A 26,072-nucleotide genomic window follows, 5' to 3' on the forward strand; every position below is an offset into this window, starting at 1 on the left:
TTCATAATTATATATTTGCTCTCTTTAATCAATATATAATTTTTCTTCTAAAACTCCAGCAATTAGCATATCAAGTTATGGAGACATGAAGATTGATACTTCTTATGAGACTACTGATCTATATAAAAAAGTAGATTGTTTTAAAGTAACATAAATTTTTTTATCAAAATAAACTTATTATCTTTGTATATGGTATTATTTCGATACATAACTTATTTTATTTTTTCAATAGGATTTTGATAACTTTGAAAGCTTTGATTTTATGACTACTATATAAAAACAGCAATTGAAATTATATTTGGATAAGCCTAGAGTTGATAGAAAGTTTAATTTGGATATTCTTGATTTTTGAAAAGTTAATTAATTTTGATATTTTCAACTCTCTCTTATGGCACATGATATTTTAAGGAGTCTAATATTTACAGTTGTCTCTGAATTTGCTTTTAGTATTGGTGGACGAGTATTTGATAAGTTATGTAGTATACTTAAATCGAGTATTGTCGAAGTCTTGATTTGCACTCGAGATTAGGTGTTTGGAAGAAAAGGTATATATTTCATACTTTTATTAGTTACATTGTTATTATATTTTGAATGAATTTATTATTAACTATTATAATATTTTAATATAGATATTTTGGAATTCGAGTTAGATGTGATCGTAGAAGATATGATAAACTCGAGTTTCATCAATGAAGCACAATCCAACTCAATGCTCAGCCAGTATTAATGCCAACTCATAACTCATAATGAGATGAATGAATTATGGTCATGGATACCTTTTTATATTGTGATGCTAATATTTATTGGATATATTATCTCGTTGTATTATATTTTGTTTGAAATTTTTTTGCTTTTTATTGAATATGGATATTATCATAGTTTGGGACTCTTTTTTATTTGACTATGGATGCTATCAATTGATGTATGGAGTTATGAATTATGATGGTAGTTAACTTTATGGTAGTTGTAGTTTATATTCTTCTTTTATAATAGAATTAATTTTCAGGTATGTACTTTTATGGAATATAATTTTATTTTCAATAGTACTTTATTTTAGAATCAAGAAATACTTACAGGATTATGGCTTAGCTTCTCAAGTTTTGTATATTATCAGATACATTGGCATATCATTATGAAATTTATTATATTGTATGTTGTCACCTAGAAAAAATTATTATAAATTTTTCATATTTAGATTTTTTTTTAACTATTTAATGTATTAAATAGGTTGGATTAGGTTGGGCTAACAGATTTTGTTTTAAATAGGTTAAGCCGGATTAGATGAGGTTAGCTAATAAATTTTATTTTAAATAGGTTAAACAGGTTGGGTTAACAGGTTATCCATTTAGTAAATAAGTTAAACAGATCGGATCAGATTACCTGTTTATTAAACATGTTATATTTCGATTATAAATTTTGATCTATTTAATAAACAGATCATATTAGCTTTAGAATTTTCTAATCTGATCCACATCTGACACAACCTGTTTATGACCCATCCAATCCGATTGCTAACTCGATAAATTAGAGTTAGCTCTCATTTTAAGTTATTCAAGGATCGAAGAATCTTTTCTTCTTTCCTCATCTTTTTAAAATTTTAGAAATAAAAAAAAAAAATCATGCAGATTATGTGCTGCTACTATGTCATACTAGAATATTTTTCATCTGCATAGTCTTTTCCATTATAATACTAGAAATCGTATGAGTGAGAAATTATAAAGGCTTATTGAGGATCATAGTTTTAGATAACATATAATTACTCATTAATTATCAGAGGGGGTAACATATATCTTATTTGGATTAGCACCTTAATTTTTCACTCTTGTTGTGTCCCTCTTTATTATGTATTAGAAATAATAAATATTAGAGAGAGAGATAATGATACAGTTGAAATTAGAGAAGGTTCTAATGGAAATTGATGTTTGGATAATGTTGATGGGTCATGAAAAAGAAACCAAAGACTCTTGAAAATTGTAAGCGAAGATTTTAAATAGTTTCTATTTGATAGATTTATCTTGTGATAAGAGTGATAACAGATAGAAATATTGATGATTGTAACCTCAACATAGATCAAATAGGGACGTTAGGCTATTGCTATGGATATTGTGCAATACACATATATAAAAAGTATTGATGCTTAAGTTGCCTTGGTAGAATATATCACGTATAGTAGGTTGACAAAAGAAAGATTTACTTGAACTAAATGATCATGTCTTTTTATATATTTATATTTATAGTAACTATTGAGCATTAATGTGGATGTCCATACACATGCAAGTGCATTAGCATATGCACATATTGATTAATCTGTATATGTATATAGACTTAAATCCTATACTCATGCAAGTTTCTTTTAATTTATATTTTTAATTTCATAGTCATCCTTTTGCTGGCAGGCAGCCATACTTTTATTGAGATGAAAGATCATCATATATAAACCTATATGGATAGAATTGATGAGAACCCATATGAAAATGTTCAAAGTGGTTTACCATTTGCTAGTAAATCTAACTTAAACTGCTTGCATCCATGCCAAACTATACATTCATCAAAACTTTATAAAGCTTTCTATTTTATCTATTTGGTTGAAGCCGACTCTAGGTATTTAACGCCTCATTTGTTTTCAATCATAATATATATATATATATATATATATATATATATATATATATATATATATATATATGTATATATATATATATATATGTATATATATATGTATACATGGATGTATGTATGTAGTAATGATAGTATTATATTCAGACTTTGTATTATATGTAAATTTTAGTTAATAAGTCTACGTGAAAATGGAACACTGAGATCATATATTATTATTAAGACCTATAGCAAGTGCAAAGTGAAGTATCTTCTCTCTTGTAATAAGATGCTTAATTTATTAATTTATTAATTTATATTCTTTTATAGTAAGATATAGATAATTTATAACTAATCTCCATTGTTTCTTATAGATGGCTTGTGCGAAGTCCTCGAGAAGTCGGGAGAAGAGCTCTGGAGTCTCAAGAAAGCAAAAGAGAGCTTTATCTTGGTTGATTAATTATCGTTGCTATCTAAAGCAGTATATTGAGTTTGTTAAGAGCATCCAGGAGTGGCAGACAGATGCCCACAAGGTATTGATAAGACAAACTCTTTTCTATTATATTCTCGATATCCCAATGATCACATAAGAATGGATAGTCATAGACCAACTTCTTCATTGATGAGATGAGAGTAGGAGGGGTTTTCACGTGAGAGGACAGATACTAATCTTCCCTGCTAAGGGCATTGTCATTATTTTAGGGTTACTATTGAATGGGGTAGCCATTGATATGAAGAAGACTTCCTAAAGTATGGTTAGATTCATATATTTTTTAAAATTGATAGTTAAGAGGGATGCATTAGAAGATATAATCAAAATATTATTGTCTGATTCATCTTTCAAAGCAATTTGATTCATGGCGCAGTTGTTTATTGCATATCTTCTAGGTACAATCTTTCTTTTTTTATTGAATCTTAGCATTACACTGTATCTTCTCCTCCGTTGACCCCCTAGGGCAGATTGGTTGACGTGTATTGACCAAAGTAGTCCACTAGTATTTGATCCAAGTCATTTCGAAGGCTACTGAAAAGATAAAGAGAAAGGAGAGAGATACGAAGGAAAGCACCGATTACATTAATAGTTGCATTATAATTTTGATAGTAAGTGAGATATTAAGTTATTATTTATTTACTTATTTTATGATATTTATCATTTTGAATTTGTATAAGTAATTGTTGGTTATGTCGCTTAATAAATGATTATTTTTTTTCGGATTTGACTTTTTGAGAGAACGAGTATAGTCAAATGAAATACTTATAGTTGGCTTTCTAAAATCCTAAATTGGTGAAATCCCAGTTCAGGGAATGGGCTCACTATGGAGAGATTTTGAAGGGCATAAAAAAAGAAGATATATAACTACTTTTGATGTTTGGTATTTTTTATTTATTATGTAAGATTAGAGGACTAATAATTTTATTTTCATTTTTAGATTAGAGACCTACTACAAGCAACATAGGATAAGGTGTTGCTTCTCGAGATAAAATTTTCTAATCACCAGATGAAGAGGAATGAAGGTAGAATGAGCAAGACAGCTAGAAAGATAAGTAGATTTGATAATGTATCTAGCACTATCATGATATTGACCTATGCTTTGTTTATATTTTTTTAAAATTTATTCATAATTTTTTATTTATTATTTATTTATTCTTAATTGCAATTCCTGCATAAATATTAGTGTGCCTCTACAGAGGCTAAGATGAGAGCTCGAGAGGATGCCAAGAAGATGGATCTCCAAAGCATTGTCATCGAGCAGCAGAGATTGATTACCGAGCTATAGTCAGCATCTAAGAGCAAGGAGAGGGGAAGGATACAGAGAGGAGCATCCATGAGATAGATATAGATATGACACCTATTGAATTTAAGAGTGTCGATAGCCTAACAGTATCTCAGGAGCATGTGGATCACAGTCTACTGAGGAACAAGCTATATAGTAGATATTTAAGGACTCCCATATCTTATGTAGTCCTTTCATCTTACTATTTTTAAGTACTCCGGCTCCCACAAAAAAACTAGAAAGAAGCCAATCTACAGAAGGGACGATGTGGTGGTAAGTAAAATTATAATTTACTTGAATATTTATATTTTATTCATATCCAACATGCTTATGCAACATATATATAGTAATTTTTTTAAATTAGCATGACTTCTCCGGCTTGCAGCTTCTAGATGACGGGGAGCATAGCTATGTCCTAGATTTTCTAGGACAAAAAATGATTGGTATGTAGTCATTGGTTATGAAGTTTTAATTTATTTGAATATCTTTAAAACTGATTCTCTCTAATTTTGATACTAATTTCCTCATATAGATAATAGGTTTGGAGTTATGGCATTTGTGTCATCAACCAACTATAGGTTCATGACATTCTATCCTATAATTTAATAGATGACGATGTAAGATTATCTACTAATCAATCAAAAATAAAGATATATACAAATTAATTTTTACTTTTTGTAATATACTATGTAGGTTAGAAGTTTTTTAGTCTCTTCTACGGTAGCATGTATTGATCGATCCATCAATGTATTTGGACTTATACTTTATGTTGCAATCTTTCTTTATGGTCATTATTTTATATTTTCATTTAATGTCATACTTTGGTCTAGTTCTATGTCTTTTAACGTATGTTTCATTTTTTTCCTTTTATAGCATGTTGCTGGGCATGTGGAAAGTTTCTGATAAAACTGTGTGAGACTTCATGTCTCATTTATTAACTGAGTCAAACAGATGTTTGTGCCTACAAACTTATCAGTATAGTGGCACATGCTTATCACGGATTTACAGGGCAAATGTTTCAAATACTTTACATCCATAATTGATGCAAAGTACATAGGAGTCATCAGAAAATTTATGATAATGAACTATATTTATAGAATGTGGTGCATATTAATGCATTGCTAACAATCTTTGATTCACAACCTTATCTTTATAGATAACTTGGTTCAGATGGCACGAGATGTCTACTCTATTGATATAAATAGTTGGTCACTTTATTTTATTGACTACCTACATTTGGGTATTGGGTAAGTACTATAATTAAGTTTGCTAGCATCTTTACATGATACACATAAATGACATGATGCATGTAAATGACATATTTGTTTCTAAAATAACAAATATGACAACTAAGCTATTTTATGCCAAGTAATGTTTCGTGCAAAATAATTGTCTATACCAAATTATGGTCAATACCAAATAATGATCTATGCCAAATTATAGTCCGTATCGAATAATATCCATGCCAACTAATACACCATGCCAAGTAATGGTCTGTGCTAAATTTTTTTTTTCCAACTATTACATCTTGTCAAATAATGATCCGTACTAACTAATATACTATGCCCCATATATTATTAGAAAAATTATTGTTTAAATTTTCTGTCTCTTAAGTATGATACTTACTTTGCTTATAATATTGTCCTTCAATTTTTTATCAAGTGCCAAAAAATAGCCCATGCTAACTAATACACCATGATAGATAATGGTCCATGCCAAACTACACATTCATATCAACTAATGTACCATGCTATCTATTTATTTTGAAAACTATGAGCATGTGCTATTTTGTAGGCTTGGTGTTATCTGTGTTATTTACTTTATGGAGAGTATGGTGACGGGGTCATAGATCATAATTACAAATGTTAATGTGTCGGAGTTGTATGCCAAATATACTATACTAATGATTATGAAGGGTCGCGAAAGGACGTCATCATCCTAATTCACTCCATTATACTTTATACTCAGCTTTATGAGAAGATGTGTATTGACTTTACTTTTTATTTGTATACATTTATAAGATATTTGTATTCTATCACAATATTTAAATTGTATTATGAATAATCTTGTACGAATTTTTTTTACTGTAATGAAAATTTTATAAAGTTTATATAAAACTATTCACAAGATTATGCATTTTTTATAATATTTGCCACGAATAATTTATATGTATCATGTAAAAATACTAGTATATTTAATATAGTACTTATCCAGTATCTTATTATGGACAATCAACAAAATGGAGTGACCAACTATCCATATCAATATAGTTCTAATATATTTACTAAAATTATATATATGGAGAGTGGAAAATAGTTGAATTCAAGTTTTTAACAAATTTTTTTTCTGTATTCATTAGATTTAATATCACTTTTATTTTTGTGCATATATTACATTTGAGCCAATTTAGGCAACTTAGTATGCAGAAACTAATTCAAATCCATAGTTACTTATAATAAGGGATGACTATATAATACTTAAACATACTTAAAATTTATTTGCGATGGTGTAGATATTATTTTTTAATATAGTGATAGGATGTTAGATTCCGTAATCAGCCCAAAAATGCAGGATGGATTAATCTCAGTCGAACCCCAATAGTTTGAGCTGTTACATTTAAGCCTTGACTCCAGTAGAAACTAGTAACAATTGTCTTGCTTATAATCCCTTTAGGAAAAATAAAATTTAATTTATTCTTATAAATATTTAAAATTACATACATATCCTTATAGGTTATTATTTGTCTATATATTTCGTTAAATGATTTTTTGCACATTTATCATATAATTCTATGTTCAACAATGTAGAAAAATAAGTCATTTAAAAGTTATAATAGTTGAAATATCCTTAACTCAACAAGAATAGCTATGTAAAAAAATATAAATAATAAATTTATAAAAACACATATATATATATATATATTAAATATTTATAATGATATATGTATTTAAATTTTTTTTATTAGATGCTACTTAAAACTGGCATCATATAATGTAAGCAATAATTTATAAATATTATGCACATATAGGTATGCATGTAATTTCAAGATCTTCTTAAAAAAAAAAATTAACGCAACACCATCGCATATCTTTTGCAAATACCTATAAATTTAATCTATATCTTATACTGCACATAATCTAATATATATATTAGAAAGCAGAAAGTGAGAGAAGATTGATTTGCAGATGAAGCTGTCCATATAAGTAGATCATTTTTTTTCTATGCATGCTACGTGAATTCTTCTATCTCAAAGTATAAATATATATATTTTATTTTTAATGAATAAAATTAAAAATTACCTATATCTATTATCTGACGTTATTAAGATTCTCAGTTACGAACATCAAAGATGTGAATGGGCATGTTATTCATAAATTTTTTTATAAAAATATTAAAATTTATTTATATTTATTTATTGATATTATTAAAATTTTTATAAATATTAAAAATATAAATAGATATATTATTAAATTTTTTTTATAAATATAATTAATTATATAAATATAATTTATAAATTCATACGCGACGAACTTAAAAATTAGTATATTGCATGATCAGTTTTTCAACGAACCCAACCTAACGTCTGCCAAAAAAAAATCAACCAGGACGCCGCCGAATCTATGGGCTTGTGACCCTCTTTACGCCGGATTGCGTGAGGGGCAGCCGAAATGGAATAAAAAAAAAAACAAGTCAGGGAGTCACCCAAAGCACTCGGAACACGAAACAGCACCATCTAACCACAGAAAAACCAGCACCCACGTGGGGCCCACACCAAACCCACAGAAATTCTGTATTTCCTCGCCTGACAACTTCTTAAGACGCTGTCTCATGTTAAGGATGAACTGCCAATCCTTCACATAAAGACAGACGGCCCTTTGGTCATAAACCCGAGAACGGATCAAATAACGTGGCGACACGTTATTCCTGGTAGTTGTCTTGTTACGTCACCTCCGTAGCGGATCCCACCACGACCGGATATCTCCATGCTGCAGGGATCCTCTCCAGTTCCATCTCGATCAATTTCCACCGTCCCATATCAAAAAACGTTCCACTCGCTTTCACTTACCGCTTGATCAATGGGACTCAGCTGAGCGGACGGATGGTGATTTAACTGTAAGCATCGGACTGAAGTGCTTGTTGGAGCCGATCCAATCCCATTTGCCCTCTCACCCATCGGCCCATAAAATAAGGTCACGAGCACGAAAGTCCCTCTTGGCGCGGAACGCAGTGGATTTGGCCGGTCGCCACCATCTCGCCTTCCCCTCACCCCGAAGGAGCTCGTCGAGAGAAGGTTTGAAACCCTAACCCTAGATCTAATCCCAGCAAAATCTTCTCCAAGTTCTGGTAATATACGAGGATTTGGAGTTTTCCGAGCCTGTGGATGCTTGGAATTAGGGTTTGGAGTTCGATTTGATTCGAATCTGTTTATCGATTTTTCGACTCGTGTGCCAGGATGGATCGGTACCAGAGGGTGGAGAAGCCAAGGGCCGAGGAGCCGATCAACGAGAACGAGATTCGCATAACGGCTCAAGGGAGGATCAGGAACTACATTACATATGCTACGACCTTGCTTCAAGTGATTCCTTTCTCTCCAGCTTTAAATGATGGAATTTTGGTTTTGATTCGATTTCCAATTGGAAGGGCTGATGGTGCGAAGAGGCTGAATTTTTCTATCTTTTTGAAACTCTATCAGCTTCGGGTTTCTTCAAATCTTGGTGTATTTTCTTAACTTTCCACATCAAGCACTAACTGCAATCCAGCATTCCATGGTTCGATCTGGTTGCCGATGTTCTCCTGGAGGTGGGGTGCACAAGCAAACCTTCCAGTGTCCATGAGATAAATCACCCGTTAGCCCTTTCCCATGCTACGAACACTTATTAACAAGGAGGGAACTTGTCATCCACATCCCAACTTGACTTCTGGTGCTAGAAGTTTATTTTCTTGTTTCCAAAATTCTACGTTGGTTGAGGTTCAGTCTTATGAAGTCGTGACTTCTAGATTTTTTATTTTTTTAATCATCTTCTTGGTCAAATGCAACCTTAAAGTCCCAAAGAGGTTCCGCTACCTTGAGTTGAAAATAGTGGCACGGTGGAGGAGGAAAAAAATTCATAATTTTCTCAAAGTTCTTTTCCTTACCAACAAATTGACCATTAATTTTTTTAAAGAAGTTACTTTTGACTGCCATGGACAGTGTCTTGGCCAACATGGCAGAGAAGAGGGTCCCCATCATCGATGGTATTTTTTGTTTTTTAGAAAAGTTAGTGGAACTACCTGGTTCTGGCCGTTTTGTATTTTAGATATTTTGATTCTTTTAGACCTCTCTTCACCTTCATGTTGCAAAGGGGAGGATAAAACGTCAAAATAGTCAACAGTATCACTTTAGGCACTATGCAGGTGTTCACCTTGTATATGAATTATGCTGGCCTTTTTAAGTCCTTTGTACGCTTGAGGCAGGGTTGACTGAAGTTCTTCCATAAACTGCAGTGTTCATTATTAATGTATAATTAGCGAAGTTCTTAACCCTTGACTCCTTAATTTTGCTTCGGTTCTTTATTGTGAAAGGCATACCGTATATATAACTTTTTTTTTTGTTGACTTAATTATATAATTTAGTTACCATAAATAAATTATCTTTATATATAGTTCACACGAAAACTCTAAATCATGCTGGTCTTGTTTCACCTTCCTTTTGTATATGTGCATGCTAAGATTGTATCAGAGTTGAAATCATGTTTAATACTCAGTGTCCCTAATTTTAATAATCAGTCTCCATAATTTTAAAGAAGTAAGTCTTATCAAATAAGAAAGGTTATGACTTAAATATGGGACGGGATCACAGACAGCATTAAACAGTAATCATCAGATTTTTTTTGAAGATTTTCCAGGTGGAATTTTCCCAAAAATTTGGCATATAATTAACTATAACCATACTTGGGATTTTTCAAATGGCAAAGCTGGTTGATGCCTGCAATTTGTTTTCCATTATTCCTTATTTCAGACATCCTCCTTCATCGGTGAAGTTGCTCTAGTCCTCAAGTAAAAATGCTAATTATACTTTAAGTAGCAACAAGTTTTTTTTTTTTAACAGTTAGAAGTCCATGAAGAAAAGAAAGGCTCTAGCTTTACAGGGAAGAAGTGAATTTAAGGCTTGAAACCACCATTTAGTGCGCTGCCACTTCAACTTGCTGATGAGAATCTTTTTAATAATTATGCTGTTTGATATCTCTCCTTTGTAATTTACTTCTTTATATATTCACTTTGAGACTGCCATTTGTCATTACAACCAATAAAGTTGAATACATTAAACAGCATTTAGGCTCCATTTTCACTTTCTCATTAGTTTTTATATTCGCCTTTCTAGGAACAAGAGAAGCTTGAAGCAGTTTTAATCAAATTTAGCTTACATACAAATACCGAAAAATTATAGCCCCTAACCTTCCTTGCTTCTCAAAGCATGGCCTCATCCTGTCCAGAGACGAACACCATGCTGCAACTTGAAATGACATATATACTTTGATTGGATTAATTTAACATAGATGAGGATGTTGTAGAGTATATAAGCAAGTGTTTAGTTCGAAATATGTACGTAAAAGAGAGTTGGAATTACCACTAAATTAGTATACAATGTTGCGAACTGTTTGATATGGCTTGTCATGTGTAATGATCATCAAGTAGGATAGAACCAAAGCAAGTGGCATGGATACAGTTCAAATAAATGGAACAACAAGTGAACTAAGATTCACAAAGCTAGCTACTAGTGTTATTTATAATGAAGTATTTCTTGGGCCGTAGTCCATTAGTCAAACATTTGAATTGGCAAGTTGTACTGTGACATAAATATACCCTGACTTGGTTATTCTAGTCTGTAAATGAGAAGTAAAAAAAATATTTTCCATCCAATGTACTATTGGCCATTCTAAATACAAGTTATTCTTCATTTTATTTGCATGCTTTTGCCTATGTATTCGTGACATAATTAAGAGATTCAAATGCATATATAAACTTGAGCTATATGTGTCTGAAGGATATATACATACTCACATCTAGATTCTCTCTCTCATTTCTTTTTGTTGCTAGGGGGATGGGAGTGGGTTTGGGTTGGTGTGGGTTGTGTTGCTGTGACTTATAGTGTGCATTTGAAAGGGCTTCGAGAATAATAAGTACAAGTCTTTTGTTTCAATTTGGAACTTGGCATAAGACTTACTATTGATTCTATCTTCTTTGGTAGTTATTGTTTTATTCATTACAAGAAGTTATAGATGTTCTTGCTTCTGCTCTACTTAGCAACTAGGACATTCCGGGTTCAATTCTTGGATGGTGTGTTCCCAAAGATTTGGACTTGGGTAATTATAGTTTGGGAAACATGACGTTGATTGTTTGAGTATATCATGAGTGCGCAAGATGATATTATATTGAGCAATATAGACATGTTATTGGTAGACCTACACAAAGGTCGAGTTGGTCTAGGTTCAGGTTAGGCCAGGGTCAACTACCAAGGAAAGCTCCATAGGCTCTAGCATGACCTAGCTCGACTTTGGATTTGAGAGCTTGAGTTTGAGCCTAGCCAAACACAAATCTTAGAGGCCCAATGCAAATCTTTGAGGCCTGGGTCTGAACCGACTTGAGCTTGATATCAATTGAGAGAGAGAGAGAGAGAGAGAGAGAGAGAGAGGTTTTGTGTCTTCGTGGCCTTGGCTAGACCAAGGTCAGGGTGGGGGTAGTGGGGTGACTTTCACGATAGAGGAAGGGAGGGGTGGTAGTGCCATCGGCCAACCAAGGCGACGTTCATAGGAAGGAGGAGAGAGAGGGGGGGGAGGGGAGGGTGGTATTGCTATTGGCCGACCATCAAGCTTCGCTGACGGAGGGTCTCAGGGCCTTGATATAAGATTAGAACGAGAGAGAAAGAGATAGAATAGATGAAGAGGGGTGGCACCATGGCTGGCCAAACATTAGGCTTTGGTTAGCGACCAAGGGCAAGGGTGCATATTGGGCCATGCCAGCCCTTGGTCCACATGACCCAGCTCGCATTATAAGAAGGTTGGGCCAATATTTTTATGGGGTTCGCCAAGCTTGCGTAGCATACTTTTGGTCTGATATAGAATTGGGCAGAGCCTGGGCTGGTGATTTATGAGCTCGATAGCCTAACCCAATGCAGCCCAATTCTTATATAGCATGTATACCAAATATAATACAGATATAGTACTAAGTACTAACAATTATATACCATATAGGTAAATATGCTAGTCATTTAGGAAATCGTTCTTCTAGTTAAGGTTTTGCATATAAATTATTGATGCAGATTTGGTATTATAAACATGACTACAGAGGGAGAATGGTAGCAAGATTTTTTGAATTTTGATTTGTTACTAATTTGGGCTAGCTTGATTTTAGCCCAAGCTTATTTCTAACTTGTTGGGCACTTGGGCTGATCTTTGGCTAGGTGTTTAGTAACCTGGGCTTTGCTCGAGACCATATACGGCCTGACCCAAGGTGCCTGATGTCTGTCCCTAGCCGAGAGGTTTTGGGGCCTCGACCGAAGATTTGTGGGGGAGTGGGGGGAGGGAGGAGGAGGTGGGTTGGGGTGAAACCATGGAGGTTAGTGGTGTTTGCATGTAGAGAAGACAGAGAGAGAATCTGGGATTGGGTCTTCGAATTCTTCCCCTTTCCATTTTCATTTCAAATTTTAAATTTTAAAAAAAAATTACAATATGATTGGTATGTAATAATAAATTATATAAATATAACATATATTATTGGGTTGAGTCAAGTTAAGAAAAATGTGAAGCCCTAGCCTCAGCCCAAAATTAGTTGGGGCAGAAAATTGAGGCCTAGCTCAGGTTGACAAAAATCATGTTGGGTTGGGCCGGACCGAGGGGAGTAGGCCGATTTTGCTCAGGTCTTGTCATTATGTAGATTTTGTAATCGGTTTTGTGGTTTTCTTAGATTATTTTTTTTTCTTTTTTTTTTTTTTTACTTCTTGTATTAGTTTATTTGTATGACTCTCATTATTGAACTCGAGGTAAATATCGAAAACTTGATTGTTGTTTGGGTTAGAAGCCATCTCAGTCTAAGGACCTATCTGTAGTATAATTAATGCTGCATGTGCCCAATGAGTTGGTTGGCTTTAAATGCAGCACAGTATATGCATTGTTGTATGTTGGTCCTTAATATGTTAATCAATGTGTTGCTGAATCAACATTGAAAATTAGGTTATGTTTCTTACACTTCGTTGTGCCTTTGAATTTGTAAACTATATGGTTTTTTGATGATAGATTAATTTCAACAAAATATATCCTACTGGAAGTGGTGTCCAGCATACATATTCAATCTTTCTTTTTTGTTAAGCATGCTGGAGATGAGGAGGTTGCAATGAACTATATGTGTCAGGTCGTATCCGTAACGCACAAGTAATGTTCCATACTTTGGATGTATTTGCCTCATGAAACTGTTTACCTGTTTTTTTTTATAGCAGTTGCGGCCATGCTCATCACATAAAAGATCATTCTCTGCAAATCATCCCTTTGCTTAAATCTAAGTTTTGCTATAAGCACTTCAAGGAGTAGCATAATCCAGTGTATGTTATAAAAGATTGCCGCTATTAACAATTGACGAGCAGATGGAAATAGTAGTTTTCCAACCTTTAAATTTAAATATGGTTAATTCTGTTGACAGTTGACATGTAAATTGATAATAACTAAAAGCTGCATTAGCATTTCACACTATGCTGAACTTATAGCAGAAGGCAAAGGAAAGCCTCATGAAGGGAAAACAAAGATTGGTACTTGAAAAAAGAGTTGTGCCAAGAGAATGTATTGACTCTAGGTGCTCTAGATGGACTAAATAATTGAGACTGAACATGCACAAACAATAATTCATAGTCCACATTGAGAATGTCTAAAGAATCGAGAGCCATCTTTCCCTTCTCCGGCTCTACAACCTCTTGTCAGCTCCCTTTTCACTGAGAAAAAAAATACCAAGCAACCTAGGAAAAAACATTTGGAACCTTCACTCTTTTATATATATTTTTTAGTACGAGAGCCCTATGTACTATCTTCAGATGGATGCTATCTTCTTTTGCCCTTGATTACCAGATTGCTTTTAAATTTATTATGAACATTCTGGGGGAAAATTTCTTTTTCTGTTAGACAATACAGGCATTAAGAATATGCTTTGTTAATTATATGTTGTTGATGCACATACCTAGGGCTTGTTTGGACGGTTGGGCCCAAAATTCCAAAGGAATCATGGTTTTGGGCAATACCATCATCCAAATCAGGCTGGGCTGGTTTTTTATTTACCTAAACCCATAATACTTTTGGAGTGGGCCTATTTGTTTCTGAGGTCTTTCTTTTTCTCCTATGGGATTCGGGCCAGCCCACTCCATAAGTCTTTTGGGTTTGTGTAAATATAGCCTAGTCCAGTCTGATTTGGATGGTTGTATTGGTCCAAACCCACAATTCTTATGGGATTTTGGGCCCAACCATCCAAACAGGCCCTTACATCTTTTTTCTTCCCTGAAAAAGACAATATTAGATGTGGAATGCAAAAATTACACCATGAGAGAGAGGACAGCAGGTGGTGGCTGTGCTTTTGCAATTTAACATGTGGCAACATTCTGATGGATCTTATTTCACTCATCAGCTGGAAATGTTTTTGTCTAATCTGAAATTCCTTGATGAATTTCATAGACAATAAGTACTCAAAATTGATACAATGATCAGCTTTTGGTATGACTCAATACCATCGATATGTTGATTGACAGAAGCATGTGGATGGCTCATAAACTAATCGATTCATCACAAGAATTTGGCATGGGCAAATATTTTGATCTATTTTTAGGACAGCATGCTTAGTTCTCTAAATTACCTGGAAACTGTACATACTTGAACATCCACCACCAAGATCCGCAAAATTGATACTAAGATCTGTAATGGGACATCATGATATGCACCCCATATAGAGGTAGGCTCCCAAAATTTTTTCTCAGTCCCAGCTACAGGACCACCCAAAACCAGATGGTACAGGGCGGTTCCGGTTGGTTCGGACTGTTCAGATCATGTACTGAATTGAATGTTGGTACCATATTAATATCTTACTGGTTCAGTATGGTATGGCTGGTATGAGGTGATACAGGTCGGTATAATAGGCCCTGTGCACCACCTTATGGTCAGGCATATCACTTGATCACATGGTTGCAACTTGCAAATTTCTCTCTGCTTGTTGCATTCTGTTTTTCTTGTGTACATCATGATACTGATGCTATGAATATTGTGGATCATCTGTGGAAGTATTTCTGACAATATGGCACTTGCTTCTTATTTCCTTCACTGTCTTGTGATAATTATCAGTGCTATTGATTTTGTCCAAATTAGCTTAGTGGATAACCTTTAAGCTTTCAACGTTGTGGAAGTATCTTGTTGCACTATCAGCTTGATGTTGCATAATACGTAGTCACATTGAAGGATATTATTTGTCATCTGTGCTATCTAATCCCAACTTGTTCAATTGCTAACAAGGATTATCTTTGGCCATATGGATTTATTGCTCAAATACTGCTAAAGAAATAATGAATAATGATTGTGTTTTATTTAGTGTAATTGTGTGCTTCATCTTGTTGTGTGCTTCATCTTGTTATTTTTTACGTTCATCTTTGTAGGAAAAGGGGTCCGAGAAAATTGTTCTTAAAGCCATGGGAAGAGCAATCAACAAGACAGTGATGATTGCAGAGCTGATCAAGGTTATTATGCTCGCTATGTTTTAAATAAATGAGAGGCATTGACACTAAAGGCACACATTGACACATTTTCTGATTCGCTTAAATTGCATGTTTAATTGTAGTACATTTGCTTAATAAATCTATGACATCTTTTCCTAGAGAAGGATTGTTGGTCTCCATCAAAACACATCAATTGAGTCCACTGATATAACTGACACGTGGGAGCCATTGGAAGAAGGCCTTCTCCCGTATGGAGCATCACTTCCCCTCACCTTGTGCACTTTTTGCTTTGGAATATATATGTTGGCTAATACATGTTTCTATGACAGTCTAGAGACTACACGCCATGTGTCAACAATATCTATTACTTTGTCCAAGAAGGAGCTTGATACTTCATCCCCAGGGTAAATGAGAGCTCATCTCTCTAAACTATTTGTGAGAATTTTTATTAATTTGCAAGAATATTTGCCTATTGAAGATGCTTTACTTAGATAGGGCTTGCCTTCCCCGGCTTGCCATTATATTAATTAAAATGATATAGAGACAGTAGGGTTAAGTATGGTGGTGCTGTTAAGATGTTATGTCACAGGAGTATGCCTTTAAGTCTTTAGATGCATAAGTTGAAATGCTACTAATAAAGAGTGCTAACACACTCAACATGAGCATGAGGATGCTTTTGTTGATGTGTGTTATAGAAAAGGATAGGGTTAGTGGTCAATACGTTGGAGAGGAAGTGTGACAGCTTTACCAAGGAACCTACTAACATGGCATTGGCATTTGCACCGAAACCCTAAGCAATCTCTTGGTAAGTGCTTGGGCTTGGATTGTGTTAATGGGAGGTAAAAAGTTTGCAAGGATGGTACAAGTTGCTTCTAACTCGGGAGAAAAATAATAGAAAAAAGGAGAGGGAGGGTCCATTCAATCGGTCTCCTCACATTACTGTAATGATGGTGATTGAGCCTCACTAATAGTTTTATGAAAAATCAGCTCAGCTAAAAGTCATAGATGGTTTTTGTAAATTGGCAAATTCCAACACCTGTAATCACTTACCTTAAATCTCAAAGACAAGAAAGCTTCCTGACAAAAATTATTCATGCTTATATGTAGTCTATATATATATAATCACAGATACTAGGGCATGATGTGTCTGTGTGTTCCGGTCTTATACTTGATCCAAAAGAATTGCCTGTATACCGAAACTATTACAAGAATATGTTAAGGGAGGAGCTTGAAAGGTGTTGAGGTTGTGAAACCAAGTCTCAAGAGGAACAAGAATCATCACGCCACATTCACCTTGTTGAAGCTATCTGCAAGCTGATCATCCCTGTATTCCTGGAAAGTATATACAAAGAGGAGATGTGCAGCTAAGGAACAAACGACATGAAAGAGGAATCTAACATCTCTTGCAGAAGATGTTGCATCTTTAATTCTGATAGTATTGTATAGTGGAGGATGATATGTGGTCTGTACAGTGATCTTTGAATCAATTTAGGGTCCAGTGGGGTAACAATGCCAAGTGGAAGATACTCTAATTTTAATTGGATGGGTAACATTTCCTTTATCTATCATAGTATTGTTTGGCAAAAGGATACAAAGGCTCACTGTGGCTAATATAACTCCAATCATATGAGGTTTACATGGGATTGTGATTTTGGAGCATGGTGGGAAAGTGGTGTCTGGTCTCCCTGCGTCTTCGTATTGGATGGTGATATAGCCTTGTGGGCCAGCCTTTTTATGAAAAATCAGCATGAATTATAAGCCATGATTGGTTTTTATGAAGTTGGCCAAGTTTGGATGACTATTGAGTTTATGTTGTTCTAAAGGTCAAGAAATTCTCTTGACGGCAACTTATTTGTATTTCTGTACAAGTATAGATGAATGCTGAAGGATGTAAATCTGGATGAGTGTTGCATGGACATAGATATGAGAAATGAATTAGGACACATGTCCAGACTTGACAGGAGGAAACAAGGAGACATGGGGATAATATACAAAAAATAATTTTAGTTAAATTTTAGGATAAATTATAGAAAAACTTCCTTAGTTTTAGCCCAATTTCATTTACATCACCTCAATTTTAAAAAGTGCCAAACTAGTGCTTCAAATTTTCAGATATTCCACTATGGTTCTATCATTTATTTTAATGGAATGATATTACGTGACCATCACATGATATCATTATTTTATAAAATAACTAAACTATTCTTATCCCCTTCCCCTCCCTCCTCATTCCTCTCTGATTGCTCCCCTTCGTCTCTGGCACTGACGTCTCTTCTCCTTCCTTCTCCATTCTCTTCCTTCTCATCCTTTCTTCTTTTTATCATCTTCCTCCTTCAAGCCCGTCTATGAGCCTTCTTCCTCTACGACGACTCTTACCTTTGTCCATTCCTTGCTGGCGGCCCCTTATTCTCCCTCTTCTTTCTCCTCACTTCTCTTTCAAGCTCGTTTGTGAGCCCTTTTTCTCTATGGTGGCTCTATTCACCTTCATCCACCTCACCGACGACCTCTCTTTCCCTCTTATCCCCTTTCTCCTCTCCTATTTCTCCTCCTCCAAGCCCGCCCATGTCTCTTTCCACGGTGGCTCCCACCATCTTTGCCTTTTCCTCATCGGTGACCTCTCCTTCCCCTCCCTTTCCTTATCCATTTTTTCCCTCATCCTCCTCCAAGACAACCCCTCCTCCCCCTTCTCTTTCTCTTCACCCGCTTCTCCTCCTCTTCCTTCAAGCCCACCTATGACCCCTCCTCCGTGGTGGCGCTCTCCACCACCCTTCCTTGCCAGCATCCCTTCTTTCTCTTTTCTCTCCTTCCTTCTCACCCACTTCTCCTCCTCAAAGCCTATCCATGAGTGTTCTCTCTCCACCTTCGCTTCTTCCTCGTCAATGACCCCTCCTTCCCCCTTTCCTTCCTTCTAATCCCTTCTCCTCCTCTTCCTCCTCCAATCCCGTCTATGAGGCCTTTGACGCTGTCCTCCCCCTCCACGCCGACCTCTGCGATCCCGCCCTCTCCCTCCATGGCGACTTCCTCCACCTTTATCCCTTCCTTACCAATGATCTCTAATATGAGCAAAAGACATTTTCATTTATTAAAATAGAAAGCTAACATTGTTTGTTGGTAAGTGAATGGTAGGACCATGTTGGAATATTTTGAAAACTTGAAGGACTAGTTTGACACTTTTTAAAGTTGAGAGGATGTAAGTGAAATTAGATTAAGGTGGAGGGGTGTTTCTGTAATTTATCTTAAATTTTATATTTCTCAAGCATTGTATAAAATAAAAAATAGAAGATATTTTGTGTAGATATGTGAAATAAAAAATAGAAGACATTTTAAACAAGACCTGTAAAAGATTTCCTGACCAGATATGTGAAATAGGATTCTCAGACTCTAGTTTTGCTTAATACTCCTGAACTCACCTAAAAAATTACAATACCAAAGAATCTGATTAGTACATATAAAGAAATCCAAATGGAACTTAATTCCTGTTGTAAAGTTACTAGAAAAATAAAACACTTTTGTGGAAAAGGAATTTTCCTATGTGGCAAGGACTCATGGGCACGAACGTGGGTATGGATTTCTTATGCGATAAGAGTCTTCAAACTCTCCCAATATGATCCAACTGTCCATGCAATTTTTAATTGTCATCGGCAAAGATATCAAAGAATTTAAAGAATGTGATATTTAAAGGATTCCATGAATTCATTATTTTTTTTAGTCTGAAGTATTATTGCAAGAATGCAACTTGGCAAAGTCATGTCATCTTGATCAGTACATTTTGCTAGATGAAGTATAAATAGATAGAAATTAGTTCAGATCAAATTTATTTGGTTCGACTTCCACTGGAATATTTATTTTTGTGGTTGACTTTGCAATCTAGATCTGCTGTTTCAATTTGTCTTGTGAATCTCTTTGCTGGTTCTAACTGCTAATCTAAGTTCAGTTGAACAAGTTTTGAATTCGACATACTTTCTTGCACAGGTACCAATTCCCTATACCAGCTGACCAAGTAAAGCCTTGGACAGATATTGATCATGAAGAAGGTAAAAGCACGAATCTGCATTTTGGTTAGCTTTTCCTTTCTATACATGTATGTGATCTAGTTTGATACATTTTGTTTCAATCTCACGGAATTAGAGATCTCACCTGGTGTGCGTGGAAGAGGACGTGGTGGTCGTGGAAGGGGAAGGGGTAGAGGTACTATGCTCTGCTTTATAGAAGAAGGAACTATTTATTAGCCTTTCCTTACATGTAATTAATTGTGATCTTGTCATAGCCTTTCCTTATATGTAATCAATTGTAATCTTGTTACTTTACCTAGTTCGAAGAAAACCTATCACGATGCCAAACTTGAAACATGTAATGTCGACCTTTAAGGTTCATTAACATCAATGCTTTTGAACTAGTCCTGCTGCCTATTTCATATGTTTAGTTGTATTTTATGTATTCATCCACGTGTGCATGTTTTTATTCTTTGAAAGCCACTGTATTTTGTTGATGTTTTGTCTAAGGCTTGTCTCGGCTACTATCGAGATGTCCCATATTGGATAATTATATTTCTGTGAAATTCATTAAAGTCATGAATAGGTCATCTAGCTTTGTTAATGGGATGTGAACTATCTTGGCTCAGTAATCAGTAAGCTAGATGTTAATGCCCTAAACATGCAGACATAAAAAAAAATTGTTTGATGAGCCATCACAGTTCAGTAAAAAGAGCTAGGGTTGGCTCTCACTCTTCCACTATATGTGCATGGTTGCACATCAAGGTATACAAAATGTTTCTCGTTAAGGGACTGGAGCTGCAGTGAGCTTAGGGTTATATGTTGACATGGAAAGAATTGATCTGATTTTGCTATCCTTTCTTTCCTTTTGTTTTCTTTCTTTCTTTATTTTTTTTAAAAGCTCCACCTGCTACATGATAAAAAGCTGAAATGATGCTGCTAATCTTTCTATTTCTGCAGCATTTTGATATGCATGTTAATGCAATTCATCTATTATTTACCTAAAATTCTCTGGTTACAGGGTATGGCAATGGGGTGGTGGCAGATCATGGAACAGATGGTGGTGACTATGGTGGGCGTGGATATGCTGGTCGAGGGAGAGGTCGTGGACGAGGTCGTGGTTTCCGTGGTCGTGGAAGAGGCTATGGTGGTGGTTATGGCGGTGGTTATGATGGTGGAGACACGCATCAAGAATCGGATGGATACGAGTACAATGGACCTAGAGTACCTCTACGACAAGGGCGTGGTGAGCACATGAACACATTAGTTTTGTCTCTAACATGATGTGCAACCATTATATTAGTCTTTGGATCTTTTTTAGTCCATTGAATTCCCAAAATCGATATGGAGCAACCAAAAAGGTTTGAGACATCACACCATTTTAGCTAAATCATAATGAAAATAATATTCATGCTAGGGGTGTGCAAAATGCAGCCAAACCACAAATCCGATCTGAATTGGTCTTTTCAGTTTGGTTTATACCCTTTCTTTTTAAAAATCCGGTATAGCGATTTGAGAAAGGCTTGAATTGGAAAAATTCAGTTTAATTTTGGTTTGCATTATCGAAAAACCAATTCAAACTGATCGGCCTGACCCCATATATATATATATATATATTATTTTTTTATATTCAATTTTTTATTTTTTCTTTATATTATAAAATAGAATTTTTATGTTTAGACTTAATCCAGCCTATTTAGCCCAGCCCATTGAACAGCAACCTGATAAACCAAACTGAATTTCTCATGTTGGTTTCTAGGGATGAAAGTGGTATATGTAATATTTGTCTGGAATTGTTTTCATATCCGAATCAATCTAGGTATGACAGAATTGAGAATTTGACTAATATCTGTATCTTTATTTATATTCGTCAAAGAAAAATGGATATGTATATAAATAGATAACTGTCCGATCCGTATCCGAATATTTGTATCTATCTGTAACCCTATATAATTTTATATAGCACTTATTAATTTTTAAGGAAAATATACAACCATATAAACATGCTATTAACTTGATTTGTCATTTATTTAGTAATATCTTCGATTCTGTAGTTATAAAATTTAATTATCCAACTTATATCTATAATTATATCCATACTTTTGTATCGGAATTGTATCTGTATCCATTTAAAATAAATATGGATATGAATTTTTGCATCCGAATAATATTCGTATCCATATTTGACAAAACAAATATGGATATGGATATGTTGAAATCTGATCCGGTTTCAGCTCTATTGGTTTCAAACGGTCTTTGTAGATGATCGGTTTGGTTTCGTTTGCAGTGTTGGGAAACTGATTTAAAGGAGTTTGGTTTCAAGTATATCTCCAAACCAACCCAACTTGACCCATGCACACCCCCAAGTCATACCATCGTTATGGTAATTTTGTGAAAATCTACAAATGTGCCATGTTGATTTTTGATTTAATTAAAATTGAATTAATTTATCATAAAGTTTGTGCCATTTTTTATCAGTTAGCTGTTAGCAAATTCTACAGTTTCAGTATCATATCCTGAAATTTTTAATTAATTATTATTGTCCATTTATTATATCAATTTTTTATGCAAGAGTTTGAGAATAGATAAAATTCTTGTATATCTTTTGGGTAACTCCTGTCCTGAATCTTTCATGGTGTATGGTTTGGAACCCAGTTATGCTTACAGTTAGAAGTGAAGTACCTTTATCTATTCTTGTATATGTTTTGGGTAACTTCTGTCCTGAATCTTTCATGGTTTATGGTTTGGAACCCAGTTATGCTTACAATTAGAAGTCAGGTACAGAAATACTTCAGGTAGGGAAGTGATTAAAAATTATGTAGTAATTTGGAGAATTTGCCAGCAGTTTGGGAGATTTTCAGGGTATATACATAGTAGTGGATAAGGAAAAAGATTATCTGTAAGAGAGACAATAATGAACAATATTTTCAACAGAAAACAACATATTTAATTAAGCAATAATAATTCACAAGTTTTTCATGAATGAGTCATGGATGGTGTCTAGATCAGTTTGTTTTGTCAAGTATCAAATACAATGAGTGACCTTGTTGTTCAGGAATCATTTGACAAATCATCTAGCCTAAAGAAAATAGAGAATCTTGCGGTTTTGCATGTCTATCTTGTTGGCATCCATGTACACTTAAAATTTAAAGCATGATCTCTGGAGCTAGTGCAAATGGCTGTCTCCAATCTGCCATCATGTTGCCCCTGCAAAACTGGCCTGTCAGTGTGTATGTGGTTCCACACACCTTTATCATGGGAGGAATCAGATGGAGATGTGTTCTTATATTGGAGAGCTAGAGGCACATAGGACTGCATGTGGATTGCGAAGCACTTCACTTAAGATCAATGCTGTCATATGCCCTTCATTTATTTTAAGAATTACTTGTTGGGAGAAAAGTGGAATTTTTAATGGTTGATCTGGTTAACACTAAATATGGGACATTTAGAAGCATGAGGCTACGAATCCATCAGTCTGCCTGAATAAAAAGGATCATTACCTAGTTATGGTCCTGCCAACTGGGGCTATTGGAAGGGGCAGACTGACAGACCTAACCTTTTCGATCAGTCCATGTGCATTCATGTGTGCATAAATCACCCTTAGTCTCGTAAAATCAAGAAAGAATATTTAGTAGTAGGTCTTGCTTTGGGCTGTTAACCACTCTTATCTTTAAAAACTAACTAGAGGCAAGTTTGGGTTTTCCCAAATGAGGACAGTGAAACTGTAGTAAATGTCTTGGACCTTATGGTGTGATTATTGAACTCAACTTGATTTAACTGAAAAATAAAGCTTGAGCATTGTGACATATATAAACTACCATCAACATCAAAAGACTAGCTTATTAGTTGAATGTGATAAGGAAATGTGGTTGACTATGATGCACCTTTATGAAAATTCCAAGGTACAGAACATAGTTTCCATGCAGCTTTATATTTGCAGTTCCTGTGGAACATGGATGGCACGTGGGAGCAAATTTGTTTTGTCGATGAGTGTCACTTGGTCCTCTCTCTGACCCATCTTGCTGCTCCTACCTTCAGGAGCAGGTATCCTCTGCTTTGGTGGTGCACTTGCTACAAAATCTCCCTGAGAATTTGTTCCTGCATTCACTTCCTAAATAATTTCTTATTAAATTTATTTTGATAGATCTACTTCCCCAATATCTACGCTAGAATTTACTCATGCACCAGCATCTTCTTTTGGCAACCATGCACCCACCATAAGATTCCCCTTCATTTTGGTTGGAAGGTTTTCTTAGGAACGGAAGTAGAAGTAAAATGAATTTTTGATTGGGGAAAAAGATACATGATGCATGAGATGTAATCAAAGATTAACATTATTTGGTGTCAGCTTATTTCTACAGGATCTTCGAAGAGGTTACCTGGCAACTACGGTCTCATGCAGCAATTATCTTTAATTATGAAATGTCTGCTCATTCTTGAATCTCTCCGTTTCATCTTAAACTTCACCTAATTAGAAAAATAGTCTCTCCAACTATCAGACACACCATCCGAGCTCCAACCCGATGGAGGGTCTGAAATCCAGTAGGACCAATGTTGAATGACAAAATATACTTGTTTAGCTATTTAATTCTGTTCCTATAGCCATTATATTTTTATTTTTGCCTCTTTTTGTGTGAGTGTAACAGCATAATTATGACATGTTATTGCAGGACGTGGCGCTGGAATGGCCAGGGGACGTGGCCGAGGCCGGAATTACAGATCAGATGGACCAGTGCAGGCAAATGCTTGAGTGTTTTTTCCTGGCGCAAGCCAGGGATATTTATATGCCTGCTCTGCTTTGAGTGTTTTCAGGAAAAAAAAAAAAAAAATGAAGACTCATGATGATAGTTCTACGAAGCTGTAGAAATTATCGGCGACTTGCCCCGCAGTCGACTGTGGTGCTGGTGTGTTTTTGTAGGCAGGATTTTTCATTTGTTATTGCGTGAATATGATGGTGTTTAGAAACCAATATTTCTGTATAATCGCCATTGCCTTTGTAGGGACAATAAAGCAGTATATTCTTTTATTGTCAGAACTTGATGGGGAATTTATGACTGCATTAAGATATTAATTTTTCACATAATCACAACTGATTTTCTATCTGTAACTTTAGATTGCTGGATAAACTTCTGTTTCATCTACTGTTTTTGATTCAGTTGTAATACAGGTTGTAAACATTATTTTTTCTGCTGGTTGATCTGGAAAATAAAGTGGGGAATTAGCCCGCTCCTAAGTCCTAATATCTAAAGAAAATTGAAAAAAATTGAAAAGAAATGCTCAAAGGGCGGGTATTTTTATTATCTGTATACCACTTTCAAATCATCCATCGTTTCATAAAAATAGTGGTAAGTGATTCTACACACCCCACCCTCCAACCCGGCCCTTGTTTTAGCTTTTGTCTTGTATCGCATCTGGGAGGCGACTTCCGGGCTTTATGCTGCCTGCATCCTCTATAAATTCAAGAAAGTGTCTTGCAATGGAAATAGGATATCCCTTTGAGATTGGAACCTGTCTTTCGTGCAAACATTAGAGATACCGTCCCTTCTTATGACTTCTAACCTAATAAAGATATAAGATTCGATTTTGAAAATTAGAGCTTGGGTCTCAAAGATCCAGGGACTTTGGTCCATTTGGATAAAAGATAAACCATACCTGAAATCTGATTTGATTATATAATATATCTTCCTGTATAATGTCTTCAATTTCTCTCGTTTATTTCCAGCAGAAGAGAAGAATTCTTCTCTCGGAGAAAGTAGAAATTATTTAGTGAGCAAATGTATGATAAATGAGAAAATAACAAAATTATGGTGACACTTTTGTCCGTGCACGATCTACGTCACACATGTCGTATCTTCCTCAGTCTTATGATGGGTATTTAGATAGACAACCCCTAGACTTGACCGCTTATGTTAATTAAGATCAATTCTGAATTGGATCAATAAATAGTTGGCCACAACCCAAAACCGATGGTTGGCAACAACCATCGGGTGAAGT

General features: G+C 34.9%; 1 protein-coding gene across 1 annotated transcript; it reads left to right on the forward strand.

Annotated features, from left to right (window-relative positions):
- The first annotated feature begins 8,525 nt into the window (after positions 1–8,525).
- LOC105038031 (uncharacterized) lies at positions 8,526–25,113 on the forward strand. The gene is made up of 9 exons (XM_010913710.4): positions 8,526–8,661; positions 8,823–8,946; positions 16,027–16,107; positions 16,246–16,334; positions 16,416–16,490; positions 20,059–20,120; positions 20,215–20,274; positions 21,100–21,324; positions 24,749–25,113. The coding sequence occupies exons 2-9, from the start codon at positions 8,824–8,826 to the stop codon at positions 24,826–24,828; spliced, it is 795 nt and encodes a 264-aa protein (XP_010912012.1). The 5' UTR covers positions 8,526–8,661; position 8,823; the 3' UTR covers positions 24,829–25,113.
- Positions 25,114–26,072: the final 959 nt, after the last annotated feature.

The sequence above is a fragment of the Elaeis guineensis genome, chromosome 1 (genome assembly GCF_000442705.2).
Source record: "Elaeis guineensis isolate ETL-2024a chromosome 1, EG11, whole genome shotgun sequence".
In the NCBI taxonomy this organism is placed as follows: domain Eukaryota; kingdom Viridiplantae; phylum Streptophyta; class Magnoliopsida; order Arecales; family Arecaceae; genus Elaeis; species Elaeis guineensis.

Excerpts from the sequence above, each read along its gene's own strand:
- LOC105038031 (XM_010913710.4), top strand. The coding sequence starts at position 8,824 with ATGGATCGGTACCAGAGGGTGGAGAAGCCAAGGGCCGAGGAGCCGATC. Across the intron at positions 16,491-20,058 it reads CTTGATACTTCATCCCCAGG|GTACCAATTCCCTATACCAG; the intron begins GTAAATGAGAGC and ends TTTCTTGCACAG. Across the intron at positions 20,121-20,214 it reads AGATATTGATCATGAAGAAG|AGATCTCACCTGGTGTGCGT; the intron begins GTAAAAGCACGA and ends TCACGGAATTAG.